Source organism: Rhodotorula graminis (assembly GCF_001329695.1).
Source record: "Rhodotorula graminis WP1 unplaced genomic scaffold RHOBAscaffold_16, whole genome shotgun sequence".
Classification (NCBI taxonomy): domain Eukaryota; kingdom Fungi; phylum Basidiomycota; class Microbotryomycetes; order Sporidiobolales; family Sporidiobolaceae; genus Rhodotorula; species Rhodotorula graminis.
In genome coordinates, this window is record NW_017264943.1 from 144,301 (window position 1) to 160,959 (window position 16,659).

Below are 16,659 nucleotides of genomic sequence, written 5' to 3' on the forward strand. Positions count from 1 at the left end.
CAGCAGCAGACGATCGCGCAGCGGCGACTGCTCGACAAGTCGCTCCCACCCTCGCCCGCCGCCGCCCCTGTCACCTCAACCTCGCCGTCCAAATCGTACCTACCGTCGCTGTCGAGCATCACGGGCGCGGCCGACTCGGCGTCTGCGTCGATCGCGTCGACGACGAGCCGCATGGCGGGCTCGACGACGTCGCTCCTCGACTCGCTCACGCTCCCGAACCCGTTCAACTCGTCGCCGGCGTCCTTCTTCACGTCGGCCGCCAAGTCGCCCACGCTCAACAAGTCGCCGCCGACCTCGCCCTTTGCGGCGCCGCAGCAGCAGCACCGCCACTACAGCACCAAGCGGCACCCGGGCAAGGACGAGGGCCCGACGGCCAAGCCGTCCGACGTCGAGAACCTGGTCGACGCCGACGACCGCGAGGCGATCAAGGAGGAGGTCGAGGACAACGCCGAAACGTTCTCGATCCTCAAGGACAAGTACCGCGCGCCGAGGCTCCCGCTCGTCTTCTGCCACGGCCTGTTCGGGTTCGACTCGATCGGGCTCGCCGGCGTCAAGCCTCTGTCGTTCAGCTACTGGATCGGCGTCGAGGAGGCGCTCGTCGCCATGGGCGCCGAGGTCATGATTGGGCGCGTGCCGGCGAGCGCCTCGATCGAGGAGAGGGCAAAGGTCCTGTGCCAGCTCATCGGCGAGCGGTTCCCCGGGCGCGAGGTCAACCTCATCGGCCACTCGATGGTGCGTCCCGCCCTCTCTCTCTCTCTCCTCGTCTGCCTCTCTCGTCCTGCCCGAGTCGACCTGACGTTGATCGCGCGAGGCGTGCGCAGGGCGGTCTCGACGGGCGGTTCCTCATCTCGCGCCTCAAGCCGACCAACTTCAAGGTGCGGTCCCTGACGACCATCTCGACGCCGCACCGCGGCTCGTCATTCGCCGACTACCTCCTCGAGGACATCCTCGGCGCGCAACGGGTCCCGAGCTTCCTCGGCATGATGAAGGTGCTCGGCGTCCCTGGCGGCGGCGAGGCGTTCAACGACTTGACGACGTGCGTCCTGGCCTCTCTCTCTGTCTCTCTCTCTCTCCTCGTCGCCATCGCTCGCCATCGCAACCTGACTGACGCCCCCCCCTCGCCCCGCAGGACCAAGATGGCGCGCTTCAACGAGGAGACGCCCGACGACCCGGACGTCAAGTACGTCAGCTACGGCGCCGAGTTCACGCCGAGCTGGAGCAACGCGTTCCGGATCCCGTGGGGGATCGTGTCGGAGCGAGAAGGTGCGTCGGGCGCGCCGCTCGTTCCTCTTTTCTCGGGTGGTCTCGCGCTCGGCCGGCGTCGTCTCTCCTGAGGCGGTGGCGGTCGTTCAGGGCGTCCTCGTCCAAGAGGAGCCGTGACTGACCTCCTTGACGTCCTGCAGGCCCAAACGACGGGCTCGTGTCGGTCGAGTCGGCCAAGTGGGGCGACTATCGCGCGACGCTGCACAACGTCAACCACCTCGACGTGCGTCGGCTCGTTCTCTCCCCTCACGAGTCGCTTTGCCCCGTCTCAGGCGCTGGCAACTCTTGGTGGAATTCGTAGTGCTGACCAACCCTCGCACCGTCCCGCAGCTCATCGGCTGGGTCGGCAAGGTGCGCTACTCGTTCGCGGCGTGGTCCGGGCACGAGATCAAGTTCCGGCCCATCTCGATGTTCTGCACCATTGCCGAGCAGCTCGCCGATGAGGGCTTGTAAGCTGGCGCGCGCCGGCGGGCGAGGGCAAGGTCGAGGGCGAGGTCGGTGCGCTCGGTGGGGCGGCGAGGAGCGAAGGACGGGTAGACGGGGAGGAGTGTTGTGCTCGTAGCCTGTATCTCGTACATTGCGCGCTCTCTGCATCGTGCCTCTCGTTCCACACAGAGCGCGAGCGAGCGAGGTGACCTGCTGCGCTCGAGCCTGGAGGACCTCGTTGCTCTCCCTCCGCGGTATCTCGTTTCGCTGGCTATTTAGCCTTTGCACGCAGTCACTAGCACGCTTCTCATGCAGGTGGTCGACCAGGGAGAGTTGCGGCCGTCCCCATTGTGGCGTCGTGCTTCCCAGCTTCGTCCTCCTCTCACACTCGCTCGCTCGCGCTCCTTCCGCCAGTTGAGCCCCAAAACCTCCGCAGTCGACCTCGAGCATGGCCACCACCACGACATCGCTCGCCCCCGACGAGGGCGAGGCGTGGCCACGCGCCTCCCCACCTCGTCGACCGCGCGTCAGCTCGACTGCGCCATCGCCTCGACCTGGCCGTGTGCGCCCGCCACGATAGCTTCCTGTCGCCTCAAGGGCTCGCCCAAGCCCGTCGTCGACAGGCTTAGCTGCCGCGACGGTGTCGTTCCGCCGCGACCTCCCCGGACTCGAGTTGTCGCTCGCTCGTTACCCGCCGTCGCCCTCCAGCACCAAGTCCAGCTCGCAGGTGCGCACGCCCAGTCCTCTCATACGGACCCGCAACTGATATTGAGCCACCCCGCAGGCTCTCCCGAGCCCTCGTCGCTCTCCCCTTCCCTCCCCGGCTCTCGCCCTCGCCCGGCCCAGCTCGCCTCGACGCCCGCCGCGCACCACCGCCAGCCAAGCCATGGTCGCCGCGCCCGAGACCTTCCACGCCAACCCGCAGGCCGTCAGCCCGTCGCCCCAGGCCCAGCAGCAGGCCCAGTCGGCCGACTCGATCAAGCAGCAGCGCGAGGCCGCCGCTCACCAGGGCCACCACGCCTCGCAGGCCATGAACGGCGACCGCCAGTGTGCGTCCCACTCTCTCTCACAGCCCTCTCTTGCCCCCTCCTCTACCTGCGACGCGACCCGGGGGAGCGCGACCGCCCAGCTCGAGCGGAGCTCGGCGCCTCGCGCCCGCTCGACTCCGGGCCGCAGAGAACTTTTCCTGCGCGCCTGGCGCCCGGCCGCGTGTGGTTGGCGGGTCCGTTCGGTGCGCAGGGGCCGTGTGGAGCTCGTCGCGAGGCGTTCGCGGCGGTGGTGGGCGTGGGGCTGGGTCGGGCGGGCGAGGCGCATGAAGCCGGGCGGGACGAGGCGAGGGGTGGTCGGGACGGCTGCGGGTCGCATGGCGCTCGGCGGGCGTCGTCTCAATGCTCGTGGGAGCTGCGGGCGGGGTGCGGCGCGACCGCTCGGTGCGTCGGGTCGAGGTCGGCGCCCGCGGACCTCCCGCACGACGAGGACGAGGCGACCTCAACTTCCGCCCACGCTCCTCCAGGGCCCGCCCCTGACTTTCCTTGCCTCCCGCAACAGCCAACGGCTCGTCTCCCGTCAACGGCGCGAGTGCCGAGGGCGCCAACGTCAACCTGCCGCCGGCCGAGGTCGCGCGCAACATCCCGTGCCGCTTCTTCCCGCTCGGCCAGTGCAAGTACGGCGAGCACTGCATCTTCTCGCACGGCATCCCGGGCGTGTCGGGCTCGCCGGGCGTCCCGGCGTCGCCGTCGGTCGCGGCCCAGATCGCCCCGAGCCAGTCGGGCTCGCCGGCGCCGACGGTCCAGCAGCACGAGCAGCCGCAGCACCACCAGCAGCAGCCTCAGCCGGCGCACCAGCAGCAGCACGCCATGCCGCCCGTCATGCCCATGGGCATGGAGTACGGCATGCCCATGTACTACCCGGAGCAGGCGCTCGAGTACGGCTACCCGCAGCCGCCGTTTCAACACGGCGGGTACTACTTCCCGCCGCCGCCGCCGTTCGGCGCCTACCCGCCGCACGGCTACCAGCAGCAGCCGTTCCCGCCCCAGCCGTACTACGCCGTCCCGCCGCCGCCGCACGCCCCGCACCAGCCGCAGCAGATGATGCCCCTCCCGACCGCGACCGCCGCCGCCGAGGTTGCGCCCGTCCCGGCGCCGTCGGCCTCGCCGTCCGCACCTGTCGTCGCGCCGTCGCCCGATGCGCGCTCGGTGCAGCCCTCGTCGGCCGCCGTCTCTGCGTCGACGTCGCCGGCGCCCGTCGAGAACGGCTCGGCAGCGCTCGCAGCGGCTGAGTCGGCCTCGCCCGCCCAGTCGTCGTCGCCCGTCACCGCCGAGGACTCGGCTGCGCCCGCCGCCGCGTCGTCGTCGTCGTCGTCCGCCGAGGGCTCGACCCTTCCTCGCGCCGCGCCGTCGCTCCACACGTTCTTCCAGACGTCGGGCCCGACGCCTGCCACACCCGCAACTGCCGCCTCGGCCTCGTCGACCTCGCCTCCTCCCTCGGCACCTGTCGCCTCGGCGCCCGTCCCTGCCCCGATCGCGGCCCTCCCGGCCGGCGTTGTCCCGCCGCCCGTCGTCGCCGCCGTCGTGCCGCCGCCCATGCTCAACGGCGGCTACCCCAAGCCGCCTCTCGCACGTGGCCCGCACGCCCCTCGTCGCTCGATCCCGGGCCCGCCAGGCCCGAACGGCTTCCCTGTCGGCAACGGCGTCGTCGGCGGCGCCGGTGGTCCCGGTGGCCCGGGCGGCAAGCGCCGCTCGTTCGGCGGTCAGCGCCCGCCGTGCTCGTTCTTCGAGGCCAACCGGTGCCGCAACGGTGACGAGTGCCCGTTCGCGCACCTCCTGCCGGACGGCTCGGACGCGCGCGGGCTCGGGCGCGGCATGATCGGCGCCGACGGGCGCACGGACCACCCCGAGGCGAGCGGCGGCATGCCTCCGGCATGGCTCGCGAGCCAAAAGGCGATGAAGCAGCAGCAGAACCTCAAGCGGCACCAGGTGCACCACCACCAGTCGCCGGCGGCGGTCCAGCAGGCCCAGGCGGCGGCCGTCCACGCCCACCTGCAGCAGGCTCAGGTCCAGCAGGTCCAGCAGCAGCAGGTCCAGCAGGCCGCCCAGGCCGCCGCCGCCATGCAGCAGCTCGACCCGGCCGCGCTCGCCCAGCGCCAGCTCGAGAACGGCGCCGTCTTCAACGGCGGCTACTCGTACCGCGAGCGCATGGCTGGCCAGCAGCAGCAGCGCCGGTTCGCCGAGGAGGCGCGCCAGGCCCAGCAGCAGCAGGCGTCGGGCGCGGCCGCTCCCGTCGACGGCCAGGCCGGCGCCGGCGCGTCGGGCCCGCAGCAGCAGCAGCAGCGTGCTTTTGTGCCCGGCGGCCCGCGCAACGGCTCGCTCCCGCCCGGCAGCGCCGCGCCGCAGCTCGTCGCCGCCATCAACGGCCTGACGCGCCACATCCCGCCGGCGCGCCACAACAACCACCACGGCGCGCATGCTCAGGCGCACAAGCAGTCGCCGCACGCGCACGCCGGCGCTCCTGCCGCTCAGGGCCAGCAGCAGCAGCAGCAGCAGGGCGGCGCCGCGAACGGCCAGGGTGCCGCTCAGCAACAGCAGCAGACGTCGTCGCAGCAGCAGAACGCCTCGGCGTCGCAGCGCCTCCCGAGCGGCGACGACTTCCCGGCGCTCTCGCCTGCGGGCCCGCTCTCGCCGGCGCACGAGAAGGACGGGTTCGCCGCCGCTGCGGCCGCCGCTGTCGCCGCCTCGTCGTCGTCTGCGCCCTCGCCGCCCAAGGCCGCCGACGACGCCAAGCCGGCGCCCGCATCTGCGCCTGCGCCCGCCGAGGCCGAGTCGTCGTCGACCGCTGCGGCCAAGACGCCGTCGTCGCCCAAGGCGTCGGACGAGGCCGACGGCTTCGTCATGGTCTCGCACGCCGACGCGACCGAGCCTGCCTCGTCGACCGCCGCCGCCCCGGCGTCCGCCGCCGCTCCCGCACCGGCGCCCAAGAAGCTCATGGGCGGCTGGGCGTCGGCCGCTGCTCGCGGCGCGAGCGTCGTCCTCCCCGAGAAGCCCAAGGCGCCTCGGGCCTTCTCGCCCGCCGCCAAGGCCGCTGCGGCTGCTGCGTCGACGTCGGCGCCGGTTAGCGAGAACGGCGACGCTGCCGTCGAGGGCAAGCCGTCGTCGGGCAAGGAGGCGTCGGCGTCGTCGACGTCGAGCAAGGGCCCGGCCAAGGACGAGGACGGGTTCGTGCGCAAGGAGGGCAAGAAGAAGCCGCACTACGGGCAGGGCGGGCACCGCGGCGAGCACCAGCAGGGCGGCAAGGGCGTCAAGGCCAACAGCGGCGCGCAGCAGGTCGCCGTCAAGGCCTAGAGCCCTCGTCGTCGTCGTCGTCGTCGCCCTCTCGCACGTCCAGCCTCGCCTTCTTCGCCCCTCACGCCTCGCCTCCCTCGACCGCGTCTCTCCTTCAGTCGTCCTCTTTCACTCTGTGCCTATTCCCCTCTCGCCTCGACTCGCCTCGACTCGCCTCGACTCGTCGCAGCTCCTTTCCCTCCCTTTCCCCTTTCCTCGCCCATGTCTTTACCCCTACTTTGCCCTTCCCCTCCATTGTCTCCCTAGCATCAGCACCCACTCCTTCTCCCTACCTACTGACCCACCGACCCGAAAAGAGCCGACGCGCTCGACCTCGACCTCCCTCTTCCTCCTCACCTTCGCCTCGACTTTTCCTCCGTCTCGTTCCCCTTTCTCCTGCTTGACATACCTTCCCCCTCCCTCATCATCTCTCTCGTTGTGTCCTGTGGAGCGTGTCCTTGTTGAGCGGCGCGGCGGTGCGCTCGTCGTCGGTGGAGCGGAGGAGGTCGAGGAGGGGCGGTAGAACAACGACGCTTTGTTCAGCCTGCGCAGTACTTCGTCGACGAGCGAGAGCATCTCGAGCCACTCTCGAGAGCAGCCGTCGCACTCGAGAAAGGTGAGACGATTCGAGCGCACGCGCCTCGTCGAGCTCGCCGGGATCCGTCTCTCGCTCCTTTTGCTCTTTCTCCTCCCACCTCGCGCTTGCTGCCCCGCCCAGCAGACTCGACAGCGTACCATGAGCAGCACGCACACGCCTCAGCAGCCCTCGCCGTTTGACCGCCTCCCCAACGAGCTCCTCGTCAAGATGCTCCTCCACCTCCCGCCGCCGAACATCTCGCTCGACGACGACCCGCCGCTCGTCGAGAACGATTTCTTCGACGTCAACCTCGTCTCGATGCGCTTCGACGCGTTTAGCCGCAACCTCATGTGGCAGCGCTCCATCGTCGACGCAGAGTCGACACCGGATGGCTTGTTGCGAGCCATCGCCGTCGTCGCCAAGTGGCCGGCCATAGCGCATCTCGGCCTGGAGCTCCGTCTGGGCAACGGCCTACGGCCGCCGCGAGATTGGGCGGTCGTCCTGCCCGGCACGGCCCGGCTCGTCGCCGAGGGTTTCAACCGCCTCGACCTCGTCGACCTCGCTCGCTTTCACAGTGCGTGCCCTTCCTCCATCGTCTCATGGCAGGATAGATCTGATATTCACTCCCGCAGACCTACGCCACGTGACGCTCCACGATTGCGAGCTCGACCTGTCGTCGGCGGGCACCGTCTTCCCGCACCTCAAGTCGCTGCGCCTTTCCGCCGTCGAGGTCACAGGCGCATCACCAAGCGCTCCCGTTCGGACATTCCCCGTCCTGCGTCACCTCGCCGTTGTGGATGCCTGCAGGCCCCACATCTCTTCGTTCGAGCCCGTCTTCAACCACCCCCTCCTCGCTCGCCTCGACAGCCTCGAAGTGTCGGTCAGAACCTGGCATTACCGTGGCCGCGACAGATTGTTCCCTCTCGACGACCCCCCTTCCTCCCGGCCCATCCTTTGGCGCATCCTCGTCAGCCTCGCCGACCACCTGCACAACGGCGACAACATGCTTTCAACGTCGTCCGTCCCGTTCGGCCAACACCTCCTCCTTAAGTACAGCCACGACTCGGGCTCAGGAGTACCCATCTCGGTGCACTCGGAGCGGCTCTACGTCGAGCTCCGTCGGGTCGTCGCCCTGCACGAGCCCTCCCGCCTGCGCCTCGTCCTCGTCGCGGGCGCGGAGTGGCGCAGGGCCGAGGCGACGCTGCCCGAGCTCGCCGCCATCAAGGCCCTCGAGCAGGACTGCGAGCGGCGCGGCATCGTGCTCCGGTCGTGCGAACGGCCATGGGTCGAGGACGACCCCGTTCCCGAGTTTCTCGAGTTTCTGCGCGAGGAGAAGGCGGCGAGGGCACGATCGTGAGCGGGGCGACGATGGACGGGCTCTGTATACTTTCTGTGCAACTCGAGGACTGCTCGTGACGACCCTCTCTCACGATGCGAGAGAGCGAGAGCCGAAAGTGCAACTTGAGAAGGTCGAGCGAGCCTGCGCTCAGGCCTCCTCGCCGGCCGACAGCGACACTTTCGCTCTCGCTCGCAGATTCTCTCGCTCTCTCGCACGTTCAGGCATCGAGAAATACAGACCTGCTCGTTGCCGCTGCTCAGCTTTACACGAGCCTCGCCGACGCGTCCGACTCCTCAAAGTCCTCCGTCTCCCACCTCGCCCCGCCGTCCTCGCCGTCCTCGCCGCCGCCGCCGTACCGCCGCCACGTCGTCTTGAGCGTCGCGTCGGGCCTCGTCCCTCGCACGCTCGTCCAACGCTTGAGGACGCCCGACGCGAGGCGGCGCTCGAGGAACGCGGCGAGGTGCGCGGCCGAGCCGGGCTGGGTAAAGTCGAGCTCGACGAGGGCGACCTCGAGCGAGAGGGGGAGGGCGGCGAGGAGCGCGGCGGCGTCCGAGGGCGGGATGGTGCCGATGTCGCGGCTGAGGAAGATGGCGATCTCGACGTCGAGGGCGACGAGGTTGGGCAGGTCGGCGAGGATCGAGGTGAGGGCGGCGGGCAGGGAGGGAAAGAGGACTGGTGCGACGACGAGGCGGAGGATGCGAAGGTGGCGCAGGTGCGGCGCGAGTTGTGCGGGAACGGCGTGCGAGACGCTGTAGTTGAGCCTCAGCTCGCGCAAGCCCGACAGATCGGCGACGTAGAGGAGGCCGGCGAGGACGCTCAGCTCGATGCGGCCGTAGCAGTTCGACGAGGTCGAGGTAGGGTGCAAGCGGACGGCGAGCCGAGAGAGTCGCCGACGAGGTCCGGGCATGCGCGGCCTTAACAAAGTGCCGTTCGGCGACCGGTACTGGACGAGGAAGTCGAACTCCTTGAGCTCGAGCAGGTGCGCGAAGGCCTTGTAGACCTGCTGGACGTCGGCAGGGTCTGCTTCGTACATCCAGACGCGCAGGTCGACCAGGGAGGAGAACCTGCCCGCCGAGAGCGCAGGCAGGACGAGCTCGAACGCCTTTGCGCCCGAGATGAGGAGCGCCTGCAGATCTTGGCCGACACATGCTGACGCCGTGTCGACTTGAATGCGCGACAAGGTGGCCTGGCGGGGCGCGGCGGTCGACGTGACCGTCAACTCGCGCACGAGCCCTTGCCGGCTGCGGGCCGCGAGTATCGACGCCTGAATCGGACCGCGCGACGGGACCGACACGCGTTGCCAGAACCGAGCGAGGCCGACATCTCGCCAGCTCGTGCAGACGAGGGCGAAGCTGAGGGCGTCGTGCTTGATGCGGCAGTCCTCCAAGGCTCCCTTGCAGTCCTCGAAGCCGAAAGTGGACGGGCACAGGATGTTGATGATACGCTCGAGGACCTTGACCGGGAGCTTGGCGGCAAGGCTGGGAGCGAAAAGAGAGTCAGCTCAAGCTCGCCTTGACGACCGAGGGAGGAGCCGCAGGACGCACCTCGACTCGTTCTCGCGGTGTGCGACCTCGACAGCCGGCTCGCTCGCTCCATCTTGACCTTTCTCGACGCTGTGGAGGACGAACAGTCAGTTGCTGGTCCTTGGCCTCGAGCGAGAAGGTGAAAGGAGGACGCACCGAGTCCTCGCCGACGCCGACTTGGCCTTGCTGCGGTTCTTGGTGCGGCCCATGATCTCGATACGGCGGCTTGATGAGCAGGCTTGACGACGAGAAGAGTCTCGAGTCGAGAGCACGCAGCGAGAAGCACAAAGCGCGAGCAGCGAGAAGGACGAGAGCGGGACAAACGCGCGAGCGCAGACCGGGCGCCGGCCTCCTGCGGACTCTCCGGCAGCCGCGAGAGTCTCAGCTTTAGAAGCAGAGTCCAGCGTCGAGGAGGTCGAGACGAGACGAGGACGCAGAGAGAGGCGCAAACGAGAACACGAACAATGACAACACCTCGACGACGCAGCGCACGGACCCTCCTTCTCTCGACGCGACGGCCCTCGTCCGACTCGCGCTCAGGCCGCCGACTTGCCGGCCTCGGCGGCGCTGAGGTCCTCGACGATCCAGCCGGCGCACTTGCGGGCGAGCGAGGTCGTGTGGGCTGCGCGACGAGGAGAAAGAGAATCAGTCCCACTATCACGAGTCGCCAGCTGCGCCCGACAACTCGAGAGCGAGCCGTCCAGGCCCAGCACGCCAGAGGAACAGAGGCCGACTCACCCTCGTTGAGGACGAACGCGTGCGGCATCCCCTCGCTGCACCTCTGCCTCCTCGCGCGGCCCTCCTCGCCCGCAACCCGCTCGAGCACCTCGTCAATCTCGCGCACGGCCTCCTCCGTGACCCACCCATCGACGCCCTTGGCGGCCCAGTACACCCACATGCGGTCGCCGTACCGCTCGAGCGCGTCGACGTCGACGTCGCGCACGCGCTCGAGCTCCTCGCGCGCCATGGTGAGCGCCGCGACGACGCTCTCGGGGCTCCCGACGAGCGCCGTCGTCACCTGGGCGCCCGCGCCGCTCTGCCCCGTCATGAGCGCGACGATGCGCGACAGGAGCGCGCGCGGGAGGTACGACAGGGCCGAGGTCGAGAGGAAGACGGGGCGGAGCGCCCATGACGAGAAGAGGGGCGAGAGGCGGCGGCCGTTGGGCGTGAGGGCCATGTGCGACAGGGTCGGGAAGAGGGCGTGCAGGGACGAGATGTGCTGGGGGAGGGCCTTGAGCATCTGCGAGTTGCGGCGAGGAGGACGAGTCAGTGACGGGCCGACTTGACGGGTCGGGCCGAGACGAGGAGAGAGGTGAGAGGAGAGAGCGCGAGAGACGCACCTGCAGGCCGATCCACGCGCCGATCGAGTGGCCGAGGACGACGAGCTTGGGGCCATCTGGCCGGCCGATGCCGTCCTCGTCGGCGATGCTCTCGACGAACGTGCACTTGTCCTTGACCTGGTCATCGAGGCTCGGGAGCCCTCGCGGGTTGAAGCCTCGGTCCTCGTCGAAGCCGGGCGTGTGGCGCAGGTGCCCGACGGCGTACAGCTTGGTCTGGTTGCGCAGCTCGAGGGGGAGCGAGTCGCGGAGCGAGGCGAGGAAGTGGCGGTAAAAGTCGACGAGCCCGGGGTTGCCCGGGATGAAGAGGAGGACGAGCTTGAGAGGGAGGGCGGGCGAGATCTGGGGGAAGGTGAGGACGTCGGCTGGGTGGTGGAACGAGTCGGCGAGGGGGCCGTAGCGACGGCTGAGGGTGGGCTCGGGAGGAGGAGGGGGAGGGGCGGTGAAGGCGGGGAGGATGGTCTCGTCGGTCGGGACGACTGGCGGCGCGTCGTCGACTGCGCTCGGGATAGGTGCGGGCGATGGCGATGTCGACGAGGTGGTCGGCGGGGGCGGCGAAGGGTTGAGGGAGGCGACGGCCCTCGACGTGGCCCTGGAGCGCTTCTGGCTCGGGGTGCGGTGGACCGAGTCGAGTTCTGGCGCGTCGTTGTAGTGGCTGGATGTGCTGCCCGTGCTCTTGTGGCCCTTGCGCGACGTGGGAACCGCGAGGTGGGCTGCGGGTGCCTCGTCCGAGGCGGGGGCGGCGCTGTTGGCTGCGCGCGGCGGTGGAGGTGGCGGAGGGAGCTTGTTGAGGTAGCTCGACATGGCTCTGAGCAGTCTCAGCTTGAGGGCGTGGGTGGAGAGAGGGAGGAGGGGAGGACTCGCTGATGAGGACAAGGTGGGGGGATCACGCTCGCTCGCTCCCTCGAGGGGACGAAGGTAGACCTGCAGCAGGCTATGTAACATCTCCAGCAACTGCCAAGCCCCTTCCCGCAGGCCCTGAGGCTGAGCGGCCCTCCCTCACCTCCACGAGCCGGACCTCCGCCTCTTTCGCTCCTGCACCGCACTCTGCTCCCGCGCAGCTCGCCTAGCCGGGTCGCAGCAGCATCCTCGAGCACCACACGACCATGTTCGACCGCCTCCCGTACGAGCTGCTCCGCCGCATCCTCGACGAGACGCACCCACCCCTGGCCGCCTCGTCATTCGACTCGCCTCACGCCGCCACCCTCCGCCCCCGCCTGGCCTTCCTGGGCAGCGTCGAGCGCGTCTCCAAGGTCGTGCAGGTCGTCGCGCACGAGCTCCTGTGGCACGCGTTGTGGATCCGCCCCGTCATGGCCTCGTTCATGGACCTCGACCGCATCCTCGACCCGGCCTGCGATGGGCGCGATCTCGTGCGCGTGCTCAACTACGAGCGCCACGACAAGAGCCAAGCCGCTATCCGGGTGCCTGTCGAGCTCGCGACGGTCATGCAGGCTCTGAGCCAGATGCACAAGGTCGTCGAGATCTCGCTTCGCCAGCCCTACCCGGGCGGCAAGTTGCTCTTCCCCGAGCTGCTCAAGCGGCAGTGTGCGTCCCTCTCTCTCTCTCTCTCTCTCTCTCGACCTTCGACCGAAGGAAGAGCGATACTGACCCCTTCCTCCTCCAGGTCTGCGCTCGCTCATCATCGAGGGCGACCACCTCGAGCTGCTCGTCGCCCCGCAGTTCCTCGACTCGCTCGCCATGCCCATGCTCCGTCATCTCGCCCTCGAGGGTATCGTCCTGTCGTCGAGGGTCATCGGTATCTTGTTCAAGAGTCGCCACTTCCCCGTGCTCGAGACGGTCAGCATCCAGCGCATCATCGTCAACGGCATGTCCGCGTTTCCCGAGATCGAGCCCGAGCTCCTGCAGCAGCTCAAGTCGATCAACGTCGCGCTCGACGAGTGGCACCTGTGCCAGCCCGTCCTCGACGTCAAGGTCAAGCGCGTGCTCGTGCACGTCGACGGCCGCATCTCGAGGAACATGGAGCGCAACGCTCAGAGGGATGGCATCCCTTGGTCGCCTTCATCGGTTCATCTCGGCGTCCAGAACCTCGTCCTCATGACGGAAGAGTCCGTGCTCTACGATGGCGCGGTGCCCGAGCTCCTCGCCCGGGTCGCTCGCCTCGCGTCCCTCCTCGTCCAGAGTGGTTACGTCACGACCATCTTTCGGGCCGTCACGCTCCGGAACAACGTGCCGAGGGCCCCTGTCGGCAGTCGGGCGGCCGAGCAGCAGTGGCGGTCGCTTAGGAGCGAGTGCTACAGCCACAAGGTCGGCATCTACTACCTCGACGACGCCGCCGACTTCGAGTTCTGGCCGGCGTGGGCGCAAGCCAACCCGTCGCTGCGCAGGATGGTCGCCGTCACGCAGGAGCGCGACTTGCGCCGCGAGGAGAAGGCTCGGCGCGGGCGCACCGGTCGGGCCTGAGGAGCAGGGCCTCGTTCTTCCATTCTCGACCCTTAGCTTCCTTTCCTTGAATGTAACGAGATGCCCGCTTGCCGTCGATCCTGCCGCGCTGGTCGAGGTGCGAGAGGTGAGCCGCCTCGAGGAGGACTTGCGGCGAGCCGGCTCGGTGAGGTCCGCTCTGTCCTCGCGCACCCACAGCAGGTCGACGACGGGCCTGTCGCAGCCGAGAGAGCGTCTAAGAAGCAAGCTCGCCCTGACCTTCCTTCGCGACGAAACGAGGCGCGAACAGCTGCGCACGAGCCTCTGCTGCTCGTCCTCTCGCTCGAGCCTCGTCGCCCATGCTCTCGCCCATGCTCTCCTGCTCGAGACACCGCGAAAGAGAGAAGAGAGATACTTCATTGCGTGAGAGTCCTGTACAAGCTCGTCCTCTCCAACCCATCTCGAGCTCCCTCGAGCGCGCTCGAGCCGCCTCGCCCCGCCCGCTCACTGCTCCTTCTCCTGGCGCTCCTTGACGTCGGCCGCCGCTCCTTGCCTCTGGACCCCGACGCCGTACTTGTACACGAGCGACCCGCCCAAGTAGGCGGAGTAGAGGAAGAGAGGGAGAGCGCTGCGGGGATGGGGGAGGCGAAGGTGAGGGAGCGGCGAGGAGGCGAGGGCGAGGGCGAGAGGGCGAGGGCGAAGTGAGAGCGGCGTGAGGGTGGTGCGGCGAGAGGGAGAGAGCGTTGGCGAGGGATGAGAGGTGAGGAGGAGAGGCGAAGGAGGGAGAGAGGGTCAGTGCGAACGCTCGAGGGGGAGGAGAGGAAGGAGGGAGGGACGCACGCAGCAGAGAGAAGCGCGTTTGTGTACGGCAAGAGGAGGTCCTTGTCCTGTCGGCGCACCCACCTGTGGCATGAACGACCTCCAACATCAGCCTGCGGTCCCGCAAAAGGAGAAGCGAGGACGAGGAGGGAGCGCGTCGCACGCACCAGTTGTACGCCGCGATGCCGAGAACGATGTCGTTGAGGGTCGCGTGGAGGAGCGTCACCTTGAGCTTCTCGCCTGTGCGTCGGCAAGAATGACTATCAGCTCGCTGCGCCTCTCGAGAAGGAGCGGCGAGGCCGGATGAGGACGAGTCGACGCACCCGAAACGTCCTTCTTGTTGATGGCGTCCTTGAGCGACTTCTCGCCGCCCTTGGCCTTGGCCTGCCCAGTCCACATGGCGTACCTGCGTCACCGCACGACGCGATGAGCCCGCGAGTCAGTCTAGAAAGAGTAACGGCGCGAACGCTCGAGAGAAACGGCTGCGACGCACAGCTCTGCGAGGCCCGAGGCGATGGTCGGGATGGCGGCGAGGAGGCCTGCTGCGCCAGTGTAGTGCGACAGGACGTTGATGGCGGCCGCGGGCGGGAGCACCTTGAGGTAGTTGAGGCCCGAGGTGAAGGCGGGCGCGACCTGGAGCGCGTCGAGCGCGAACGAGATGGACAGGAGGCCGATCGGGTAGTGCACTGCGAGGATGCCGCGGCGTGGAGCTCGTCAGTGATCCGTCTCGAGAGGACGAGGAACTGCTCGAGCAGAGGCGGCGACAACGACGCACCAGTTGCGGGATGGATCGGGTGCGACAGGAGCCACGGGCGCTGGCCCATGCCGACTTCTGCGACGGGGCGAGCGACCTTGTCGGCCTGGTGGGCGAGGTCGCGCGAGGAGGAGGACATGGTCGCGGCGAGTTGGACGATGTGGGGAGGAGCTGGGGGTGGGGACAAGGCGGATCAGCGTGCGTGCGGGGGCGTAGGTACAGTGAGAGGAGGCGCACAGGTAGTCTGAGGCTGGAGTACTGTGCAGCGAGCGAGCACGAGTGAGAAGAGGGAGCGAGGGAGGCACACGCGACGACGAGCGAGCCTCGCTGACGAGCGCTCGATGAGGCCAACTCGGATTGGCTCGCAGATCAACGAGCGACCTCCCCTCGAGAGTCTCATCTCCCCCGCACTTCAAGCGAATCTCAGCGCACGCCTCGCTTTGACCTCGCCTCGCTCGCTCGCACGAAAGGGAGCACAAACTGCGAGGCTGCGACTGCAAAAGAAGGACGACAAACAACAAGAGGCTCGACACGGAAAGGCGGGGGGGGTATCTGCTCGACGCTCGCTCCTCCTCAGAACCACACCGCCTCGCCGCCGCCGCCGGCGAGCTGCTCCTCGGCCCTGACCGCCTCCATGCTGAGCGTCAAGCCCGGCGCCGTACCCTCGCCGCCCATCGACACCGAGCCGTCTGCGCCCCGCCGCCGCCGCCGCCGAGGTCGAGCCCGAGCGAGCCGAACAGGTTCTCGTAGAACTGGTCGTCCATCCACGCGTCGCTCAGGCCGCCGAGCGCCGCGACCGCCGGCGCCTGCGCCGATGCGGCGCCGAGGAAGAAGCCCGACTGCGGCGCGAGGTACGCGGGCTCGGCGCTCGGGGCCGGCGCGAGCGAGTAGGCCGAGTCGGCCGACGAGCGGCGCGAGTCGACGCCGGCCGAGGTCGACGACGGGTACGACGCCGAGAGGGTGTCGAGGGGGACGCGCGAGTCGGGCTCGAGCGCGTGCGGGTGCGCCCACGAGGCGTCGGGCGCGGCGAGAGCGTGCGGGAAGGCGGCATCGAGCGGCGTCGGCGCCTCGAGCTGCATCATCGGGACGTCGACGCGCTCATCGGTGACGGGGTACGGCGCGTCGTGCGGGTAGTGGGCGTGCGTCGGCGGCGGCGGGAGGTGGTCGAGGTGGTGCGAGAGGGCGAGGTGCGGCGGATACGGGAGCGAGAACTGGGGCTCGTGCGCGACGTCGAGCGCGTACTGGGCCGGGTCGCCGTGCTCGGCGGCGACGACGGGGATGTCGCCCTGGGCGAGGTAGGTGCCGCTCGTCGGCGACCAGTCACTCGACGCCGACGAGCGCGCCGACGAGTGCGCCGACTCGTAGTCGACGAGGGAGGACGAGCCGCTGCTCGAGTCCGAGACGGTGCGGCGTGCGGGCGCGTCGAAGTAGGGCTGCTGCTGCTGCTGCTGCTGAGGCGGTCGAGGGCGGAAGGCGGCCGAGTACGGCGCCGAGCGAACGCCGAGCTGCTGCTGCTGCTGCTGCTTCTTGCCGACCTTGTTGCGGCGCTGGCGCTGGTTGGCGAACTGCGTCGTCGCTCTCGGGTCAGCTCGTCGTTCTTCTGTGCTCGTCGATGAGGAGGAAGAGAGAGAGGGGACGCACCCAGGTGAGGATCTGGCGCTCCGAGAGGGCGGTCGCGGCGGCGAGGGTGCGGCGCTCGGCCTTGGACACGTGGTCGGCGGCGTTGAACGCGGCATGCAGGATGGCGAGGACGTCGGGCGTGAACTGGCCGGGCTCTTGCGGCTCGTGGGCGGGCGAGGAGGCGTGTCGGGCTTGGGCGGAGCGGACGTCGTCGAGGAGGCGGTCGCGCATCTCGTCCGCAGCGTGCTCAAAGCGCCGGTCCACGGCGACAACGACAGCTTGCTGCCACTCAGCCCACTGCGCCTC

The 16,659-nt window shown here is 69.1% G+C and overlaps 8 protein-coding genes across 8 annotated transcripts; 4 read left to right on the forward strand and 4 right to left on the reverse strand.

Moving 5' to 3' along the window:
- Positions 1 to 171: 171 nt before the first annotated feature.
- RHOBADRAFT_39622 (uncharacterized protein) lies at positions 172 to 1,716 on the forward strand (the record flags this gene model as incomplete). The annotated part of the gene is made up of 5 exons (XM_018413638.1): positions 172 to 732; positions 822 to 1,036; positions 1,130 to 1,263; positions 1,404 to 1,486; positions 1,594 to 1,716. 5 exons carry the CDS (start codon positions 172 to 174, stop codon positions 1,714 to 1,716), a joined length of 1,116 nt encoding a protein of 371 aa, XP_018268213.1.
- Positions 1,717 to 2,575: 859 nt separating this feature from the next.
- RHOBADRAFT_55998 (uncharacterized protein) lies at positions 2,576 to 6,558 on the forward strand (the record flags this gene model as incomplete). Its single annotated transcript, XM_018418124.1, has 2 exons — positions 2,576 to 2,738; positions 3,238 to 6,558. 2 exons carry the CDS (start codon positions 2,576 to 2,578, stop codon positions 6,024 to 6,026), a joined length of 2,952 nt encoding a protein of 983 aa, XP_018268214.1. The 3' UTR covers positions 6,027 to 6,558.
- A 183-nt stretch (positions 6,559 to 6,741) lies between these two features.
- On the forward strand, positions 6,742 to 7,939 carry RHOBADRAFT_47008 (uncharacterized protein; the record flags this gene model as incomplete). The annotated part of the gene is made up of 2 exons (XM_018414906.1): positions 6,742 to 7,156; positions 7,215 to 7,939. The coding sequence occupies 2 exons, from the start codon at positions 6,742 to 6,744 to the stop codon at positions 7,937 to 7,939; spliced, it is 1,140 nt and encodes a 379-aa protein (XP_018268215.1).
- A 244-nt stretch (positions 7,940 to 8,183) lies between these two features.
- Positions 8,184 to 9,653, reverse strand: RHOBADRAFT_47009 (uncharacterized protein; the record flags this gene model as incomplete). Its single annotated transcript, XM_018414907.1, has 3 exons — positions 8,184 to 9,399; positions 9,466 to 9,534; positions 9,601 to 9,653. The coding sequence occupies 3 exons, from the start codon at positions 9,651 to 9,653 to the stop codon at positions 8,184 to 8,186; spliced, it is 1,338 nt and encodes a 445-aa protein (XP_018268216.1).
- A 638-nt stretch (positions 9,654 to 10,291) lies between these two features.
- Positions 10,292 to 11,084, reverse strand: RHOBADRAFT_9142 (uncharacterized protein; the record flags this gene model as incomplete). The annotated part of the gene is made up of 2 exons (XM_018419236.1): positions 10,292 to 10,684; positions 10,785 to 11,084. Coding segments are annotated over 2 exons (693 nt in total), but the record flags the coding sequence as incomplete, so codon positions are not given.
- An 803-nt stretch (positions 11,085 to 11,887) lies between these two features.
- Positions 11,888 to 13,202, forward strand: RHOBADRAFT_56000 (uncharacterized protein; the record flags this gene model as incomplete). The annotated part of the gene is made up of 2 exons (XM_018418125.1): positions 11,888 to 12,326; positions 12,406 to 13,202. The coding sequence occupies 2 exons, from the start codon at positions 11,888 to 11,890 to the stop codon at positions 13,200 to 13,202; spliced, it is 1,236 nt and encodes a 411-aa protein (XP_018268218.1).
- Positions 13,203 to 13,555: 353 nt separating this feature from the next.
- RHOBADRAFT_56001 (uncharacterized protein) lies at positions 13,556 to 15,003 on the reverse strand. Its single transcript, XM_018418126.1, has 7 exons — positions 14,971 to 15,003; positions 14,755 to 14,904; positions 14,473 to 14,665; positions 14,303 to 14,385; positions 14,147 to 14,219; positions 14,001 to 14,063; positions 13,556 to 13,788 (listed from the first exon to the last, which is right to left on the reverse strand). The coding sequence occupies exons 2-7, from the start codon at positions 14,870 to 14,872 to the stop codon at positions 13,665 to 13,667; spliced, it is 654 nt and encodes a 217-aa protein (XP_018268219.1). The 5' UTR covers positions 14,873 to 14,904; positions 14,971 to 15,003; the 3' UTR covers positions 13,556 to 13,664.
- A 303-nt stretch (positions 15,004 to 15,306) lies between these two features.
- On the reverse strand, positions 15,307 to 16,584 carry RHOBADRAFT_47013 (uncharacterized protein; the record flags this gene model as incomplete). The annotated part of the gene is made up of 3 exons (XM_018414908.1): positions 15,307 to 15,370; positions 15,415 to 16,298; positions 16,375 to 16,584. The coding sequence occupies 3 exons, from the start codon at positions 16,582 to 16,584 to the stop codon at positions 15,307 to 15,309; spliced, it is 1,158 nt and encodes a 385-aa protein (XP_018268220.1).
- Between the last annotated feature and the right edge of the window lie 75 nt (positions 16,585 to 16,659).

Excerpts from the sequence above, each read along its gene's own strand:
- RHOBADRAFT_56001 (XM_018418126.1), bottom strand. The coding sequence starts at position 14,872 with ATGTCCTCCTCCTCGCGCGACCTCGCCCACCAGGCCGACAAGGTCGCT. Across the intron at positions 14,220-14,302 it reads CAACAAGAAGGACGTTTCGG|GCGAGAAGCTCAAGGTGACG; the intron begins GTGCGTCGACTC and ends GCCGACGCACAG. Across the intron at positions 13,789-14,000 it reads AACGCGCTTCTCTCTGCTGC|CGCTCTCCCTCTCTTCCTCT; the intron begins GTGCGTCCCTCC and ends CCATCCCCGCAG.